The sequence below is a fragment of the Cyprinodon tularosa genome, unplaced genomic scaffold, assembly GCF_016077235.1.
Source record: "Cyprinodon tularosa strain WSP-4 unplaced genomic scaffold, ASM1607723v1 ctg14, whole genome shotgun sequence".
Taxonomy (NCBI): domain Eukaryota; kingdom Metazoa; phylum Chordata; class Actinopteri; order Cyprinodontiformes; family Cyprinodontidae; genus Cyprinodon; species Cyprinodon tularosa.
In genome coordinates this window covers 1330455-1350564 of record NW_024038220.1, presented here as the reverse complement: position 1 = coordinate 1350564, position 20110 = coordinate 1330455, and the positions used below count along the sequence as shown (strand labels likewise).

The 20110-nt window shown below is 41.3% G+C and overlaps 2 protein-coding genes across 2 annotated transcripts in view; one reads left to right on the top strand and one right to left on the bottom strand.

The window, feature by feature from the left end:
- The window catches only part of plekhh3 (pleckstrin homology, MyTH4 and FERM domain containing H3), a 43046-nt gene extending 33577 nt beyond the window's left edge, over nucleotides 1–9469 (top strand). The window contains exons 6-13 of the mRNA XM_038278277.1: nucleotides 403–526; nucleotides 615–912; nucleotides 3533–3740; nucleotides 3885–4012; nucleotides 4406–4526; nucleotides 4893–5381; nucleotides 5462–5653; nucleotides 7667–9469. Coding sequence (XP_038134205.1) covers nucleotides 403–526; nucleotides 615–912; nucleotides 3533–3740; nucleotides 3885–4012; nucleotides 4406–4526; nucleotides 4893–5381; nucleotides 5462–5653; nucleotides 7667–7834 — 1728 coding nt within the window. The 3' untranslated portion in view covers nucleotides 7835–9469. The remainder of the gene's footprint in view (nucleotides 1–402; nucleotides 527–614; nucleotides 913–3532; nucleotides 3741–3884; nucleotides 4013–4405; nucleotides 4527–4892; nucleotides 5382–5461; nucleotides 5654–7666) is intronic.
- A 1009-nt stretch (nucleotides 9470–10478) lies between these two features.
- On the bottom strand, nucleotides 10479–19846 carry tubg1 (tubulin, gamma 1). The gene is made up of 11 exons (XM_038278273.1): nucleotides 19653–19846; nucleotides 19221–19333; nucleotides 15418–15585; nucleotides 15229–15297; nucleotides 14171–14250; nucleotides 13950–14076; nucleotides 12990–13076; nucleotides 12153–12302; nucleotides 11907–12059; nucleotides 11655–11816; nucleotides 10479–11191 (listed from the first exon to the last, which is right to left on the bottom strand). The coding sequence occupies exons 1-11, from the start codon at nucleotides 19699–19701 to the stop codon at nucleotides 10994–10996; spliced, it is 1356 nt and encodes a 451-aa protein (XP_038134201.1). The 5' UTR covers nucleotides 19702–19846; the 3' UTR covers nucleotides 10479–10993.
- Between the last annotated feature and the right edge of the window lie 264 nt (nucleotides 19847–20110).

The window sequence follows — 20110 nt, the reverse complement described above, 5'->3', positions numbered from 1 at the left end:
TTGGAGGAGTTGCAGAGTCAGGAGAGAGCCAGAGCCGTTGCAACGTTACTAATGAGCAACAGGTGCTTGGGGGCAGTAGTGTGGAAGCCATCTGTACTTCTGGAAGGCATCTATCCACATACACAGTGAAAGACAGAAATGCACGCACAGTCAACCCATTGACACCGGCGGATGAAGTATAACGTGTCAGTCATGCAAGTGTGGTGTGCTGGGTCATCACTTGACCTTCCTGTTGCTTTGAAAGCTGCCAGAGCCGAATTGTGACCTCGGTCAGATCGACCTTGGTCACCCCAGACGGACGAAAACAAGTGCTAAATCATAGATGCCGACAACCCTCCTGTCTGATTTCAGGGACACAGAATGAATCTGATATACATTATACATCTTTTGGCATGTGCACAGGAGAATAAGTTCAATCCGGAGGTGGTGGAACACATCTACCAACACAACGCCATCCTGAAATACACCCAGGACCCCCTGTATGCTCCTCTGCTCCCTTTCCCTTATGGCAATCTGGAGCACACATGTGAGTACTCAAGATTTGTATGCCAAACATAACAAAGGCTATATATGAAGTTCTATTTTAGTATCTGTACCGTATCTTTTCTCTTCAGACCACAATGGGAAGGGTTACGGTTCCGTGCGTGAGGAGGCTGTGAAGCTCTTCAATTGCCTGCAGCAGCTGGAGTCGGCACGGGAGCCGGTTCCCATCATCCAGGGCGTGCTGCAGACCTGCCTGGACCTGCGGCCCCTCCGCGATGAGGTCTACTGCCAGCTCGTGAAGCAGACGAGCCACACGCCTTACCCGAACACCGCCGCGCATCTCCGTTACTGGCAGCTTCTCACCTGCATGAGTTGCACCTTCCTGCCGGGGTCCAATGTGCTCAAATACCTGCGGTTCCACCTCAAGAGGTGAGAATCTACAGAAAAAGCTTTTTGCCTGCTTGGCATAATATTCTAATGGTAAAATACATAGCTTTATTGCATTGATCCAAACATTTAAAGAAAATTTTATAACATAATTTAATTTAATTATCAAAAATTGGCAAAAAAAATGTATCCTACAAATGTAAAACTGATCCAGGAAATATGACAAATACTGTACTATTTAAAATAAACATGCAATAAGTGTACAAATTTCAGTGCTTATTGTGCAAAGTGTTATCCTTTTGACTGTTCTGATATTTATTGAGTAAAACAAGTATAACCAGTTGATAGTAGCTGGTTGTTAGTCAGGCTTTGTGCTCGTTTAGCAAGCCTGCAGTCGCCTGCTCAACAGCCATGTAGCTAAGCTTCAAAATAGAGCTAACTTAAAAGGAGTATTTTACAGCATTATTAAATAGAAATATTTTCAATGGCAGATTTTTTTCTTCTTGTGAAGAAGCAGTAGCATCCTTTCAGCCTCTTAAACAGCAGTGTGCAGCAACACATTTGGTGGGACATCACTTTACTCTTGTGATCTATCTTTGCTCACTTCTATGAGCGCTTCTGATTGGCATACATGCGTCTCTAAAATACATTTTGGTGAATGCATTCTTTTTTGTCTTTAAAGGCATAAAATGTTTTCCTTACTCGTTTCAAATTTTCCAACTCGCAAAGGGAACTCTCCCAACTCTGCCTGTCATGAGCTCCGGCTTCCAAAACTACTCAAGAGTTTATGCTGTCCATACAAATTGAAAAACACTCAATCCCCTCTGCCACTTTCTCTGGTATTTTACTAGAAGGACTTTGGACGGAATTAAATTAATGGCGAAATATTTTCAGCATTTTTTCCAAAACAGAAACCCATTGAAACCTTACCATGGATTGACCTGAACATATTAGAAAAGGACATTTTCAGAGAGGAATTACTCGTGGTAAATACAAGTCCCATGAACCTTAATCGCCAGCTTTTATCTTCTCCCTGTGTTTACAAGCTCAAAGCCAGGACATTTTACTATGTATATATGTGCATATATATAAATATATATATATATATGATGCATATTTTATTTATTTTTTTTGGTGTGTCTGACTCATCTTTTTAGAAAAGTTTGCCGTTGGAAGACCGATTGAAAGCACAAGAGCATGTCAACTGCCTTTGACAGTTTGCAGTATCAGCGTGCAGTTGTCAAACCTTTACATTAGACTGAGCTGAGTCAGAGTGAAATGGGACATCAGGCCAAGAGTTGGTTAATAGTGACAGGGAGGAGTGTGGGGGTGTAGAACAGGTTTAACTGGGACATGAAGGTGAACCAATAGTGGCAGGGAGAACATGGAGTCTAGACGTTGGACAAAAAGCAGGCGCCAGTATGGCTAACCACTAGTTTACGTATAGTAGCATGATCTGCTCCCACATTGTTAACATGCTCCCGAGGACAGAAACGGTGTTCGAAGGCTGGATTTGCAGGTCTGAATTAGCCCTTCTGTCAAGCCTACTTATCAAAGTTGTTAGCAGTGCTGAGCCTCCTGCTCTCGACTTTCCAACACCGTGCCATCAAACCGCCAGTTTTCTATCTATGTTTCTACACTGGGAATTGCCCTCTAGCTAATGGAACAGTTGCATGCAATGGCAATTTATAATAACACTGTGGAACTCGCTGGCTCTGTGTTTTGATACGTCTCACTGTCGCTCTCACGCACTTTCTCTCTCAGCGGATCTGCGCTGAGGCTGCAGCTGGGCAAGAGCTGAGTGTGGAGCTGGGCACCCGGCCCAAAAAACGCTCCTCCTTCACTCCCCCGGTGCCCTGAGAAACCCGTGGGGAATGTCTGCTGTCAGAGGGAATAGGCCAGGAGAAAGAAAGCAGAGCAAGAGGGGGCAAGAAAGCAGGAAGCAGCAAAGAGGGCCAAGGAGAGGAAAGGAGAGTATAGGAAGGATCACAGAGGCTCAGTGGAACATTCCTGATTATGTTTCAGCGGGACAAATCCCACCCTGTGGCCATCTAGTTATGAGAGGGCAGGACACTGGAGTAAATGAGTGTGCTTCTCTGTGTCTGGCAACTACTTTCTTTGATGGGTTAGATTTTTAGATGAATATTTGATCACTATTGTTTTCTTCCGTGCCCTTCCCTCTCTGTTTACACAGCGCTGAACTCATAACTCCATTGCTATATATTTCACGCCCTTTATTGCTCACAAAGTATGTCAGACCTCAGGCTCCACTTGATGTTCGTGCCCTCTTCCCCTTTCGTCTCACCCACCTCTCCTTATCACTCTGCTGTAAGGAAACAGCAGGTCACTGCTGCTCAGGCCTCTTCCTATATCGTACAAGTTTTTTTGATTTAAAGGACTGGGTGACATTGACTTATTTAGGTCTTTAACTGTTAGAGTGAGAACATTTTTCATTTCCTGCCTCATTTACTTTATTATATTTCCAGACCAAGAGAAAGTAAAGAATGGAGCTCAATCAAAGGAACATTGTGAAAGAGTTTAAAGTCCACAAACTGAGCCTGCTAATATCATCAGCATTGACAATCCTCTCTGAATCATGGATTGCAGTTTATATAGCACTGCAAACAGATACTTTTTCTCATTCTTTTCACGGTCCCTACAGAATTCAGAGCCAAAGTCCTGAATCCGAGATGGATAACTATGCATCATTCATCAGCGAGGCTTTGGAAAAGACAAAATGTCGGGAGTGTGTGCCATCATGGGAGGAGATCCAGATGCTGATGAACCGACAGGAGATGCTGTGCACCGTGCACTACCCTGGCCCCGGATCCTGCCAGCTCTACATCAGCTCACACACCACAGCCAATGAGGTTTGGGACCATTTATTTATGGTCATCTTGGTCGATTTAACGCTTTATCAGGCTTTTCAGATTCTTTGTGTTTTACACAGAAAAGAAAAGCTTCAACTACCATAAACATCTTTCCAAAATCAGTCTCTTCTCTTTATTCTCCAGGTGGTCCGAAGGATGCAAGAGAGACTGGGCCTTCAAGATAGTAAAAATACATTTGCACTGTATGAGCAGAATGCACTGTGGGAGCAGCCGGTTGCAGGGAACTCTCTGATCGCTGATGTCCTGACCAGGTATAAAAACATATTCCTACTTTTTCCTTTTTAATATCAGCCAGAGCCAAAACACCTGTCACAAATTTAAGCTTTTTGTGACATTAGAACAGCATTATAGATACTTTCTTTTTTCCCATCTCTTCTAGGATACTTAACAAGTTTGGACATTGTGGCATATAGTCAGTTTAAAATGAAATGCCACATCCAAAACCAGAACAGAAAGGATGTTTTAGGTTCTGGTTGGCCAAGCCTGACGGCCTGCTTTGAAGGCAGGCCTTTGTAGACGCTTGTGTATATATATATCTTATATTATACATTGGTCAAATTTAGTCAGAATAAGTTAAACATGAGTTTTATGTTAAATAAGATAAAGACTGATTTAACAAATTAAACCCTTCTTTCCATTTGTAGCTTCACCACCAAAGAGTCGGAGTCTAAATCCCAGTGGAAAATATGTTTTAAGCTCTACTGCCTGCTGGACGCTGACAGCATATCGGAGGACAGCATAGAATATTTATTCCTCTTTGAGCAGGTAATGCAGAAAAAAATGTTTTCTCTTTCTACTTTGGCTTTAATAAGTGACCTATATTGGGATCACATTTTTTTCCCTGCAGCAAGTCCTTCTTTCTTTTCTAAATAAAGTTATGGAACAAGCTTGACTCACAGCCATTTGACACAATGCGATTGTTGAAGAGAATGCAGAAAACATAAAAAGTATGACTAATAGTGTTGGTTCAGTTGAAGCAGGGTCAAAAGGTCGTGTCAGTACAGGATTTTTCCTGAGGACTTCTATAAAAGATTTATATAGAGCAATAAAACAGGGTGGGCCAGATGCGATTGGATTCAGGTTATTGGGAACAGCCGTGACCTTTTGTCTCTCCTGGTCTTTGTGCTGCAGTGCCATGAGATGGTGGTGCGTGGACAGCTTCCAGCCTGTGAGGAGGACCTGCTTGCACTGGCAGCCCTCAGGCTTCAGAGCCTCATGGGTGACTTCAGCACACATGTCCCCTTCCCACCTCTGGACGAACTATTCCCTGGTCACATGCTTGAAACACGCGTCCTAATGTCTCTGTCAGCCCCGCAAGCGGCACCCCCCTGCCAGGTGGCGGCTCAGGAGTGTCCTGTGACGCAGCGGTTCCCGGCAGGCCTCCTGGCCGGGACGCTGTGGAGCCACTCGGCTACGGTCGCACATAAACAAAAGATGGAGAACGATAAGTTTCTGCGCAGTCGGCTGAAGGAGGAAGCAGCGGTTGTAACGACAGCCATCTTGGAACGTTGGAAAGGTCTAGCTGGCTACAGTAGCAGGGAAAGTATGGCTGCCTACCTCACAATTGCACGCCAGTGGTCAGGCTTTGGATGCACTCTTTATGAGGTGGACTTCTACATTGTGAGTATTTGGATGGGGCGGTGCTTTAGCTTGAGCTTACCTGGAGCCTTCTCTCATCTTTTCTCTCTTTCTGCTTGCAGAGTTCAACAGGGAATGTTTCCCAGAAGTTGTGGTTGGGTGTAGCTGCTACATCCGTGTCCATCTACAAACAGGGAGAATCAGAGGCCTTGGAGTCTTTCCCTTATGGCCAGATTTGCTCTTACGGCATGTCTGACAGCAACACCTTCAAGATCACAGCTGGAGATCGGGATCTCATATTTGAAACCAGCAAGGTAAAGAAGGCTCACACATCCCAGATCTGCAAAATCTCAAGCCATCTTCATGGTAGTGCTTGTTGAGACGAATAGCCTTATCAGGACGCTGTGTCCTGCAGCACAGGAGAAGTGTTGAACACTGTCCTCTCACCATACCCCCCTGATTCCTTTCAGCTATTTGCTATACCTAAAAAGAAAAAAAGTTAATTTAGTCTGAATGGAGAGCACACAACCTGTCACCTCTTTCAAGCCAGTTGCGACCACCACAAGTCAAACTTCCTGGTATTAAATGGCGTGGAGTTGAATTTTATTGCTGTGGTTAAATTAAAATATTAGGCTGAACATTTCTCAGAAATTTAGATGCTCTTCCAGACAGACACTCCCTTCCCCCTGTTGAGAACAAATCTTGCCTTTCACTGGACCGACTTCCTTGCATCTTCCCACAGGGAACAAAAAATCCCTCTGTGATCTCCAGTGAGGCACAAGAGTGGCTTTTATTTATTTATTGGGCTCACAGGCAAATTGAAGTGCAGCCCAGTAAGACTTCTTCTTGTGTGAGCTGAAGTCCTTATAGTGGTCTGACATTAGTAGGAAGGGCTCTGAACCTCTGGGCAGAGAAAGATTTGATTATCAGTGCAGCTTTAGCGACCGAATAAAAGGATTATTGTTATTTTATGAGCAGGTGACTGTTTAACTTAGAGCTGTTCTTTTGAGGGAAGAATTAGAAGAAAAAGTGTCCTGAAGTTTATTCCGGTCAGGTAAACAGAGGGTCAAATATAATTCTATGTTTTCTCTTATGATTCATGAACAATTTAGTACTTTGTAAAAGCACACATACTCCTCAAAGTTATCCACATTTTATCATGTTACAAAGACAAACTTATATGGTGTGGAAATGTGAAATTGTATGTATTTTTTTATTTTGTCAATAAAAAAAAAACAAAATTGTAGCATACATTTTAATTTATCCCCCATAGTTAATAGTTCCTAGAACCACCTAGCCTCTTTATTACTGTTTTCCTACCCTGTTTACTATACTTGCTATTTGTTGTTCTATTACAGACATACTTAAAGAGGTATAACAGAGTTTTCTAATGATGTGCTGATGAATATTCCCAGTCAACTAGTTCATAGTCCTTCCAAAAAAGTAAAAAAAAAAACAATCCACTGGACTTCGTTTCCAAGTTTGAAGACGTTACGCTTCCCATCAAAGAATCTTTTTCAATTAAAAATGTCAGGAATAGCGTTGAGTTTGAGGATTTATATCATAGCCCAACAAAGCCTTGTTTTTGTTAAGAAAACATGCAAACTGAAACGGGTCCACCCCTTTGGAATGGGGGTTGAATGGCTTCTTTTATTAGCTAGCAATACCCCATACCTTTTCTAATGATACTGGCACCTGTGACCAAATTGCAGCACTCTTGTTTCTCGTAGCTCTCACTCATACTTGACAAGATTTCTTTTTCACCTTACCTGGGGTCACCATTGGTGTCAGAGTTGAGATGGATGCCAGTCAGTTCTGAATATTCATAAAAATCCATCTCAAATATAATGCTTTGATTGTTTGATAGCTCCGATCCATTTAACACGGACGCGCTTGATGCCACATCCGCATAACAGTGCTGGAATTCCTGCACCGAAATAAATTCAGGAAAATAGGCTACATGCTTTTAGATGCATCAGTCTTGAACTACTGAGGTGTCAGTCTGCTCTTTAATTTTTAAAAGTTCAAATAAAAATGTTATTGTAAAAATGATTTTCAGTAAAAACTTGCATAAGGTTTACGATTGTAATTTGGCAAAATGCAGAGAAATGAAAGGGTGGTGACTGCTTTTGAAAAGTTCAAACTGACTATATTCACAGAATGTTCCTATAAAGGGGTGTGAACTAGATGTCCTCAATAATTGCCAAATATTTGCATCATCTGCTTCTGGATGACATAATCTTCCTCCACCCTCATGTGACGGTGCCAGACGGATACCGAGACTGCCACAAGTTTGACCCTTCTCTCTCTCTCTGTTTTCACCACAGCTGACTGAGATCATGCAGCTGATGAACGCCTATTTCAGTGCCATACATCGCCAGCGAGGTAAAGGGGAAGACCCAGACACCATCACCTTCAGAGAAAGCACAGACGTGGGTTTCCGTCATATGGCCTCCACACCCACACTCCTGGAGCTGCCGTCTCACCCTGTTTAATAGCAGCTCTTAGCCTACCATCACCATTCTTCTTCCCTGAAGATTCTTGGCCTTCTCAATTGGGAATGAAGCTGCAGCCAATACAAGAGAGCTGTTTCCTCCCCATCTAGGAAAATAAACCTTCCCAGAGTATTGCAGTTAAAGAAACCCATCTTAGAATGACAAGCTTCGGACAGTGCAAGGAAAGGCAAGGGGCCCGAGAGTACACAGAGAACCAGCGCTGTTACTGATGAGGTGTCGTTCACACCCTCAACCCCTCCCCACCCTCCATCTTTGTTACACTAGATGGCAATAAACCCAACTTCACCGCACCCTCAACGAGATGTTTCGTACTACCACCTCAGACATTAAGACTTGCAGCAATCATAAGAACCTATTAAAGCTCCATCTCTGAAGCAAAAACACCTTCTCCCCTAGTTTCTCTCTCCGTCTTTTCCTAGAAGGCAGACGTCCCTTTTGCACTGCTGGAATACTATTTGGAACATTCACTGACACCCTGACTCTCCCTGGCTCCTTCATCGGTTTTCTTAAGATCCCAACTGAGCTTCAATTACCTGAAGTGTTGATACAGGCGAGGCCATGTGAACTTAGAACTGGAAGCAGATGTTGGAGCTCTGTGGCTAATTTTACTTTGGCTGCCATGACTGCCTGCCAGGGTGTCAGTCTGATCACTAAAGCCATTTCATTGATGATGCATTCAGGATCCACGGCTGTGTGCGTAAAAAAAAAATCAACGGATTTTCAAGTATTTAAGCACGTTGCCACCATATGTTCTGACTCCTCTCTCCTTGTGGTGCTGCTTTTCTCGACTGTGGTTCTGGACCTTTAACTCGGAGAAGACTTAACACCTGACCCGATACAGCACTGTTCTGCTGAAGAGAACGGGTGCTACTTTATTTAATGGAAGGAACGCCACAAAGCTACGTCATAGACAGCATTCTGTGCCCCACAGGTCGCCAGCCTTCGAGAAAAAAAAAGTTCTAATTCAGAAGCTTTTGTATTATTTATGCAGACTTTCAAAAACAAAAACTGTCCGTCTTAAATGTAGACCCAGACTTATCTTTAAGTTTGCTCTCAGTGACCAGGGCCATAGGTTTGTTTGGTTCTGCTGTTAATTTTCTCCACCTCCTTTTCCCTTTTTTTCTTATTTTAATTTTCCTTGAAAAGCTAAACTTGGACCAAAGACTAACTTTTATTATCTTTTAGAGAAAAAGCCAACAAACAGAAACCGAATTTAATCATACTTGGACATCCTCATGCCTTCCAAGATGAATATTCAAGAGTCAATTGTATATTTTTTTGTAAGGATAATCCTAAAGTGATATCTGCTACACACTAGAAAATAACCATTTTGAACACTTTCTTTCTATGCCATGAAAAGCCTTGACAAGTCATTGCCCTGTTTCTGATGCAGAAGCAGGTCTTTAGCTTTTTCCACTGCAGCTGCAGGCAGCTCCATGCAAGGTTTATGTAAAGAAAAAAAAGGCAAATGTCATTGTTTAGTATTAAGCTAGACTGTAAGCTGCATGGTACCTTTTTATGTAATGTGTATATTTAATTGCACTATTTTTAACTAACTTGGGAGTGCAATAAAAACTATAAATACTGTAATTAATAAAACAAATACCCATTTTACTGTATTGTCAGTGTTCCTTAAGCTCTTAATTCCTCATTTCTCTGCAGCCAGGTATGTTTTAATGATTAATTTGAATGAAAAGTGATGTCTGCAACCAGTAATCATCTTAAAAAAGCAGGTTGAGTCTTGGTTTAGAACTCTACAGATACAGATTTAAAAAAAAAAAATGATCCAAGCAGGTTATCTTCATAAAGCAGATAGGTTAGGACAGTATTTTTCAACCCTGGTCCTCAAGGCACACTGCCCTGCATGTTTTAGATGTTTCCCAGCTTTCACACACCTGTTATCAATTGATAGATTATCAGGCTTTGCTGAACTGCAATCATCTGAATCAGGTGTGCTGAAGTTCAGAAACATCCAAAAGATGCAGAGCAGTGTGCCTTGAGGACCAGGGTTGAAAAACACTGGGTTATGGTATCAGGCCAGGACAATCCAACGTGTTGGATTTCCTACTTTCCACCAAGCCATCTAAACACAGAGCACACGATATGATTTATCTCCAGAAGACCAGCCAAGATCAGCCCCTCTAGGTACGCTTTATTTCATTCCTGCTTAAACAAGAATTGGCCCTTACAGGTAATGAGCCTGAAAAGTATAGTGGAAGATTTTCACGAATTTTTGAAAAGACCAACTTAAAAAAAGAAAAAAAAATGCACATGCACAACCCTGTACCTGCTCCTGAGAGCACGTAACAGCTCATTTCTCCTTGTGCACGCTGTTTAAAAGTTGCTATTTGCATCACTCATACAAGCTTATTTTCTGAAAGATTTGCAATTTTTCTACCATGTCAGACTCACCCCCGGTGACTGAACATGAGTACATGCTTACGTAAACATAACAGGATGATTAACAATTAGGTGGACCACTTATTTTGATGATCCACCTGGAAAAAGAACATCAATTGTTCCTCGAACTGATTACATGGTGCTCCAGGTGAGATATTGCATCATATCGTAGATGACAACAGGAAATGTATGTTTCCACCCAAATAAGGATGAAGTAAAGAAGTGCAGTAATAGAAAACATTTTTATTCATCTTACAGGTCCATCAAACAGTAATAAGGAACAATACACCTCAGACTCTACAGAGAACCAGTTAGTCTTTAAAACAGAGGTACCTTTGGTACCTTTAAGTCAGAAATGTGAGGTTTGGCAAAACCTACATTAAATATCTTCCTTTGAAATCTGTGGGTAGTGGGCAAGAATGAAAATTCAACAAAAACTACTGAACTCTGTAGAAAAATAGATAAAAAGGCAACAGGTTGTTTAACATTGAAGGACTGGAAGCAAAAGAAATGAACATTAACTGATGCCGTCAGTGATTACTTGCAATAACTCTGGAAACTATTTGTTACAGGAACATGTAGATCACCAAGGATTCTGATTCTCCAGAACAGAATGCCAGTCCAGGAAACACTTTGGTTAATGAGTTGGTATAAACATTGATCACCACCTCTTAAACTATCATTACATGCTAATAAATAAATGTCAGAACAGCAGCTATGGCCAGTCACAGACCACGGTCACTGATCTTGTGTGCCCCAGGAGATGTAGTCAGGCCGTGTTGCCGCGGTGTACTCGTCCACAAGCTGCTGCACAACCTCACGGGAGTTGTCCAGCTCGTCAAAGTTTTCCTTGAAGATGTCCTCTTTTCGAAACTGTTCCAGGAATGCCTCACGCTTTCTTAGTTTGTCATACTGTCTGCACGTGCGCTCAAAGAGCTAAAACAGAGGACAAAACTAGGATTAGAACAGGGAAAGATTCACATTCCTTATCAGACTTTTTACTTTTGACTGTTTTTTATTCTTTTCTTTACAGAAAATAACTCACTAATGAGAACATAATAGTTCCAGCTTGTAATGAAGCTAAAGGTGATGGCTTCAGTGTTTTTTTAAGATTTTAAACTGCTTCAAACTTTGGTTTGTTTTGTTGTTTGTTTTGTTGTTGAATTTTTACAGCACTAGTGGCTGGTTTTTTGACAGTGGACTGACAGGAAAGGGGGTATGAGATAGGGGGAGAAACATGCGGCAAAGGACCACAGGTCAGATTCGAACCCGGGTCGGCTGCATAGAGGACTAAGGTCTCCACTGCGCCACTAAAGCATGACAGAAACTTAAGTGTTTTTTTTTTAACACAGTTCCTATCAGACTGGATGAGAGGAAGAAGATTTTGAAGAAAACTTACAGAAGAGATGCTTGTGTGGTTGGCCATCATCAAGCCGCTCACTCTGTGAGCCGAGGCCAGGTACGGGGACCTCCTGGATAAAGCCACCTGGATGCTGGCTGGACCCCAGGGAATAAAATTGGCCAGTTTTCGCTCCCGGATCCTTTGAAGGCTTTTATGGACCTATAGCGCACATGTTTATCGTTTAAATATGACCATTCATCATTTCAGATAGAATTTAACTTTGCACACACACACAGTATGCCATCATACCTGTGTGGGGTCAACTTCCCCCTGGATGATGTTCAGGATAGCAATGTAGCAGTGATTGGGCTGTCTCTCTCTTCCCGTGGATACCATCACATTCTTGGGTTGCAATAACCTCCTCATCACATCCAGCACTGTGGTTTTCCTCACGCTGGCAACCTGAGACGTGGCATCATCAGTGACTGCAACCCTAACATCACATTTGCATCTCATGTTGCATATTTCAGCCAGTAAGGATCAGTAATAACTCACCGACTGGTCGGTGGTCAGGGGCGTATAACCAGTCATGAGGAAATGGAGACGAGGAGTGGGAATTAGTGAGGCAATCAGGCCGATCAGGTCGTTGTTCATGTAGCCCGGGTAACGTAGCGTAGTTGTGCTGGCAGACATGATTGTTGAAACCTGTATGGAAAATTAGAAGCTGATAAATGAAGATCTAGATTGGCTTTAAGGATCTCAAACTTGTTGCATCTTGTCACAGTTCGCAGAAAGGTGACATATCATGGACAGGATTTAAAAGGAATCCCAAAACAATCTGGCATTATATTAATATATATCTCTGTACAGTATAGGTAATCCATAAAATGTGTGAAAAGGGGTAGTCAGAAAGCTAGACCAGAGGCAGCAGCATTTATTGCAGCTATTGTTCTAAATCTTTACTTTCAGAAAGTTTGGAATAAACAGGAGTGCAAGACAAAAGGGCCTTTTCTTTCAAAGAAAACATTACACACATCTAAAACATCCCAAAAGCTTGAGGTAATATGTTGTTCGAAGCAACCTCGAGAAACCTTAGGGTCTGCTTCCATTGAGAAACACCCCAAAAGGACACCATGCCCACAGTGAAACCTTTTCTTTTGTCAAAGCAAATCACATTATCAACAGTTTCAGAGACAGTAAATAGGTGTTAAAGGAAGTGACAAGCTCTTAAAAGCAGCTATCAAGTTTATGCTCCAACCAACCTGTTAAACCAGTTTGTGATATTTTAGTTGATGCCCAGTGGCTCTTCCGTTTCAAAATAATGTGCGATGTTCAAATACACCCTTGGAGATAAATAGATGAGCATGAAATATAAACCGACATCTTACTCACCAGCTGATTAATCTGGGAGAAGGAGGGGTTCTGGATGTGCAGCCTGTCTGTAGCAATGCGGTTCAGAGCGGTGTTATCCAGCACAACCTGATGGACAACACAGATGGCAATTATAGGACAAACCGAAAAGAACAAGTTAAAGCACTTCTCAATCTATTGCCACACTGTTAGGAGTGAGAAAGTATTGCAGCACTGACGCAGCCAAGGAATCGCTTAAGAGGCTGACAGTGAGCCGTTGTTAGGAAAGTGGAACATACATGATACGCTGCTCAACTGCAACAGGGAGACCGATTATAATGGTAGATTATATTAGCTCTCAGGCTAATTAAAACAACATTAGGTCCTTATGCAAGACCCTGGAGGAAGTAGGTATTTAAGAGGAAATGCCATTAGATCGCCAGTGCGTCTGTGTCTAATACTATTAGATATTTAGAAATCAAATTTAATAAGTTGCATTTGCAAGGCCTGAATGCTGCCAATGCAATCTGTATATTGGTTTGCAAGCAATGGAGAAGTTTCTGTTTGTCTTCCATAAAGGAACTGTGAAGATTAAAAACGGAGACAGCTGCAGGGCTGGGAGAAAAATAGAAGAATGTTGGGTTTCTTCAGAAGTCAAGCTGGCCACTAATTAAGAGTGGGATGTAAAAGCTTACTGATGGCGGGTGGGCGAGCTGATCAACATCATGAACAATGTTGATTTTGTAGGGGTTTCTTTTTATTTAATCGTTTCTAAATAACTAATGCTTTGCAAAAGAGCATTCTCTAAACAAATGATGGATTAAACATGTACAGATCATTATAAATGGAGCAAAAGCACCACATTTAAGCCCTCTACCAGACCTTTTATACGCAGCAAAGCAACAGTGTAATAATAATAATAACAACTTTTCAGGAAAGAAATGCCTTGTGTGCACATTTTCTCATGAGTGTAAAGATCATAATCGACAGAGCTCTGCTCACCACGCAGTCTGCATTCTGGGTGAGCCTCTTCAGAGTGAGCAGCGAGTTGTACGGCTGAACAACCACGTCACTCATCTCATCCTGGTTTGGGAAAACAGAGTAGGTCTGTACCAGCTTCTTTGGGTACCTGCGGAGCAGGAAATATTTTATTTACACACACCAGATCCTAATCCAAATCTAAAGTAAGTAGCTGGAAGTTAGCTGTAAGAGGGTTTGTGGACCTGTCGTTGAGTCTCTCCAGCAGGTACGAACCCAGTCCTGACCCAGTTCCCCCGGCAATGGAATGACAGAGGACAAATCCCTGCAAGGACAAAGGGTTACTCACTACCAACCCCCCTCAGGCAGCAGCATGTTTGTAAAACTTACAGTAGACTCCAGTGGTGCAGAACAGAAAAGTGTGTGGGTGAGCAAACGCCTCGCTTCCTAAGCAGTTATATAAATGGTAGCAGGGCCCCACCTCGCAAATGGGCTTCCTCCTTTGCCCCCCCACAGAAGTCAAGCCTGTAATACCTGCCTTCAACATTCACCCCAACTATTATCACCAAACACACTGCACACCACACCCTGCTAACACACACATGCCAACAGCAGCTCGGCCCACCTTCCTACCCAGAGCGCACGCTAAATAATAACGTGGGCTCATAATGTGAAGGACTTACACAAATTGCAGACCTCTGAGGGGAAATGTGAGTGTTATTTTATGAGAAGCTGGAGGCTGTATTGCGTTCACCGAAAAAAAAATAAATAAAGAGGCTAAGAATAACGGAGATGGCAGGGAATTTGCTGGTTTTCACAGGAAGGGCTCTGGCACTATTTTAGCATTTTGTTTCGATTAGAGTCATTTTTGTTTCTGCGTGCGTATCACCACGACTGAGACACAGCACCCTGTCCGAGTAGACCACGTCCCTATTCACTGCAGTAATGGAAAAGTGACTTGGGGCAGAGCAAAAGCTAAACATTTCAATGGTGTAGACAGCAGGTTAGAAAAAAAAATTATAAGAAAAATCAGCCGCTTTGCTACAAAAAAAAAAAATTGTCAAAAGCTACAAAACCACGAGAAAAACAAGACTTAAAGCAGATACAAAAAAATAAACCAGAAAACTTACTTTGACAAAAGGATTACTTTGTACTTTAAGACAAATTCTCAAAGGTTTTTTTTAATAATCTGCTCTCAAATGTTGTGTGCCATTACCACAAAAAAAAATGTTTTCTTCTAAAAATCAGTGTTAAAATGTCCATATTAACCTAAAAGTCACAAAGTTAAACGTGTCAGACTTGCCTCCAGACTGTCGCTACCATCTGCCTCTCGGTCAATGATATCAAAGATCTCTTCTTGGATTTTTTTGCCCTGGAAGAAGAAGGAAAAAACAAAAACAAATGTGAAAATGTAGTTAATTTAAACTAGACTGATAAAAATTTTATAAAATTAATAAACTGATTAAAATATTGATCATTTCTCAAAACCAACTTGTGAATATCCGCTGGCCCAGTTGTTCCCAGCACCCCCTCCGTGCTCAGACAGGTAGATGTTCTCTGGATTGTACAGGTTTGCGTACGGGGAGCTGAGGATGGAATGGATCACGCGGGGTTCAAGGTCCAGCAGAACGGCACGAGGGATGTAGTGCTCATCATCAGCCTGAGGAGTTAGATTAACAACCAGGGATTAGAAGCTGATGAAGCAGTCAGTGTCCCTGCAGTATATGTTAGTTTATGACATCACATATGACTGTTATGCCATCTAGTGGCAAGTAGTGGTGGTGTACCTAAAATCACAAGGATAACGAGGACGCATTTATCCTTTTTGGAAGGAAAATTCATCAATAAAAAATGATCAGGATACAGTAAAGCAACCTGATTAAAATAAAAAAATTGAAAAATCGATGAGGACAAGTTTCTCATCCTTACCTACAATAATTACAAATCTGTTTAAAGGACTATCATGAATGGGAAGTAGGGTTAGAATATTCAGAGAAAATTAGATGATGATCTGCATTGTGGAGATGCAGGTTTTAACGCAAACATGATGAGGGAAATTGCTGAAAGTTCATAAAATTTTGGCACCAGCTCCCTGAAATTAAGGAAGGAGGAAATAACTTAAAAATTGGGCCTCACCAGTCAGGGTTTGGGTTAAATAATTGTATACCTCATCCCAGTTACAAGGGATGTTGCTCTTTCCTTGGGGACTGAAGGTAAGTAACTAAAATTAGCCTCTTTATCAGCAATTAAATGTGTAAAAAAAAAACACTGATACAGTGAAATATTCATATTCCAGAATCCACAATAGAATTTAAAATCCTCCTTCTCACATATAAAGCCTTAAATGGCCAAACTCCATCTTATATAAGAGATATTATTGTTCCTTATGTTCCTAACAGAGCACTTCGCTCTCAATCTGCAGGTTTACTAGTGGTTCCTAGAATTTCTAAAGGTAGAATGGGAGGCAGATCTTTTATTCATCAGGCTCCTCTCCTGTGGAACCAACTACCAATTTTAGTCCGTGAGGCAGACACCCTGTCTACTTTTAAAGCTAGGCTTAAAACTTTCCTTTTTGATAAAGCTTATAGTTAGAGTGGCTCAGGTTATCCTGAGCTATCTCTATAGTTATGCTGCTATAGGTTTAGACTGCTGGAAGACATAGGGACCCCCATTTTATCATTCTATCTCTATTCTCCCACTCTGCAGAATCTGTTAGTTCAATCTCTAACGTTCTGCTCTCTCTGCTTTTTCTCATAGTAGCTTCAACTGGTCTGTTCCTGTTTGGCTGTGACTCCATCCTGGAAAGAAACATCAGCTGTGCTGCTGCCATCAACACCCTTGTTTATAGATGTTGGAGATCGGTCTGTTTTTCAGTGTACCGTAGTCCTGTTTCTCTGACTGGAACTGGCTGGATTTGCTCTCTTCATCCTCTAACATGGGAGCTGGCGCGGAGCTCGTCTGCCTGGCTGTGTGTTTCCTGGACCGGGCCTCCTTTTACAGCTTCTTTTCATATCTCTGCTTCTGTCTCCTTGAACCCCAGTCGGCCTCAGCAGATGGCCGCTCACACTGAGCCTGGTTCTGCTGGAGGTTTCTTCCTGTTAAAAGGGAGTTTTTCCTCTCCACTGTCGCTACAAGCATGCTGAGTGTGAGGGATTGTATTTGAGTCAATGAATCGATGCAATCAACTGGTTTTCCTTAGATAGAAAACTTTGTATCAATTTGACTGGATGATCTGGTAAACTGTAAAGTGCGTTGAGATGACGTGTTGTGAATTGGCGCTATATAAATAAACTGAATTGAAATTGTATATTTCTAAAAAAAAAAAAAAAAAAAAAAGAGTAAAACAGAGGACTTTAACTAACAGTGTACAGGCTTTTATGTAGCAATGAGTATGGCCGTACTATAGTACGTCCTTTACTAAAAACATTAGAAATTGTACGCCCTATTTTGGGAATGTATGGCTTTGTTACGCCTTAATTTTCCTCCGGAATATGGTGGAATATCTAACATCCCTACAGAAAACTTCATCAGCGGAAACAAGCACGCAGCGCTGTTTGCAAACAGGTAAGCTTCAAACTTTGAAAATTTTCTGAAAACTCCCCAAAGGCCTGAAAACTATGGCATTTATTTTTTCTTTGGGACAATAAAGCTGTGGAATCGAGGAAAAACAACAGCTAACATAAATTACATCAGGGGAGGTGGGAGTGATTGGTACTAAATCTGTAGCAAATATCAAACAGATGCGATTTCTTCATGATTCTTCGAGATAATTGGAGTCTTTATTTCCAAAAGATCGATAAATGGATGCTGTTTGTTGATAAGAGTGTGCTTATTTTGGTATAAATGCCTTTCGGAGCAACACACCCACTTGTGTAACACATCAGCTTACATTTACAAAATATAGTCAAATACATGAAAATGTGAGAATAAAGTTTCAGAATTAGTTTCAGTGTCAGCTGTATTCCTAACAGAGTAGATCTAGAGAAGTAAAAGCAGCCCAGGCTCACTGCAGATTGTATTTTAGTATTTGTAGACTGTTTTTCAGTTTGTCAAGTTTCACCTGTAGCAGCAAGTTTAAGTTACACTTTCTGATTGTTTCAAATTTCCTATGAACCATTATATTGTATCTAAAAAGGGTAAATATACATTTAATCATCTAAATAATTTAAACATACGAACAACCAGAATGTTTAATTCTTTATCTGTTATCTGTTAACTTAATTTCCATTTAAGCATAAATGCAAGCCGAGGTTTGGAGTCAGGAATCATTTTTGCCACCTCCATAATGCAGATCTCTATTCTAGCCAAGCTAAAGTGTAGCAGTGCAACAAAGGAAAGTCCAGAATCACTTTAGCAACAAAAACCCAACTTCTGTTCCTTATGATATCAGTGATTCATACCAACATTCCTTTGGGATGAAGATTTTAAAGTTTACTGGGTCATTTTCTATCTACAATCTTCTCCTATTCAGTCGTTTTCCACAGAATTATTTCTTTTATCAGGATTATTGAATGCTTTAGTACTGAAGCAATCCCTAACTTACGTACATGGCCTCATAAATTGCGGAGATACTTTATCATGCACGGTTTATTTGAAAATGAAGGGGAAGTGGCGGCCTAGTGGTTAGAACATAGAGATTGGAATCCCGAGGTTGTGAGTTTCAAACCCACTCCCACTCTGGCTCTCTGAGCAAGAACCTTAACCCTCAATTGTTCCCAAAGGCGTCCCACCGTGGCAGCCCGCTGCTACCCAAGGAGATGGGTTAAATGCAGAGGTACATTTGTCCAACGTCAGATCAATGAAAGTTCATTTATTATTATTAAAATACCTGCAAACTATAAAGATTTCAAAATGAGCTCCCACCACCATGCTGGAAGGGTATTAGTGGGTATACTGATTTGTTATGATTGCTTTGTGGTTTGTAATAACAACACTTAGTTTTGTTTTTAGGTATTCTAGCAAAATGTATTGTATCTTGTGCAATAAACTTGTCAACAAAATACACACACAATCACAAAACGTATGATCTCATATCTTCAGCCCAGATGCATATTGGAAAGTGCAGATTTTTTTTTAACAGCTGTAAATCACAGGCGAGTTTTAAGCTTTAAACCTAGTGACCAAAAATAAATGAGCTCCATGCTACTCTACTTCATTGAAAAGCATAAGGCTGGGTTGTTTCTTGTGAACAACTGCTAAAATGAATAAAACTGAATTTTCAGATAAAGAATCGTTCATGTTTATACCTCTATATATCTATATTTTTCTGTTTACTTCAGCTGATGATGCATTTACCTGATAAAAGAACACATCCTTCCTGTCCGTCCCTTCAGTTGCAAACTCCTCTACGATCCCCTCTGGACTGATGCCATGCTCAGCACACAGCTGCTTCCAGAATTCAAAGCCGACTGCAGAAAGAAAAGACAGACGACACGCGATTTACATTAACAGATGTGTTAAATAAACCAAAAAAACACTAGCATAATATAACTTGCTATCTACTTAGCAGTAGCGGCTAACTCATCACATTGGCCCGTTAGCCATTAAGCTAAGACAAAAGAGCAGGTAAATAAAGAAAATACGTTATAGCTGAATTAGCTATCTGTATAACTAGCTTCAATTTAGCACACAATCTAATAGATCAAGCAGAGTATAATGTAGAGAATGTTCTTCTGCCATACAGTCTGCGTTTATCCAGCAAGTTAGCCATTCCCTTCCGTAACATACTTTGGTTTCCGCACTGTCCAAGCTGAAGAGTTATAATTTCCCGCGGCATGTTCAGTCTTCAGTTGCTCCTTGTACAGCTAGCAGAAGGGCTAGCGATTTCTTTTCAATGTCGGCAGCTGTAATTGTCTCTGTTTTCGACAGATCACCATCAACTGCCCGCTCGTTCCCGCTTGGCGCTGGGTTGGGTCGTTTTCCACTCGCCGGTCAAGGAGGCGTGACCTCAATATAAGTATAGACAAGTGAGATTAAACGATTAATTTGAATCATTGTTGCTCATATTAAAATATGAACCAGAGATAAATAATTTTAAAAATTCTGATGGTAAACGGATAGTAAAGAGTAAAACCCAGATGTTTTTTGTTGTTGTTGTTTGTTTTTTAGCCGCCCGCCTACCTTTTGGTGCGCCGACTTAGCAATGGTGCGGACTATTCGAGCTGACAAGACGAGTTTACTTGGGT

Coding starts and splice junctions, on each gene's coding strand:
- tubg1 (XM_038278273.1), bottom strand. CDS start 19,701: ATGCCGCGGGAAATTATAACTCTTCAGCTTGGACAGTGCGGAAACCAA. Junction 19,334..19,652: donor TGGACAGTGCGGAAACCAAA/GTATGTTACGGA, acceptor TTCTTTCTGCAG/TCGGCTTTGAATTCTGGAAG. Junction 13,077..13,949: donor CCCAGAATGCAGACTGCGTG/GTGAGCAGAGCT, acceptor GTTGTCCATCAG/GTTGTGCTGGATAACACCGC.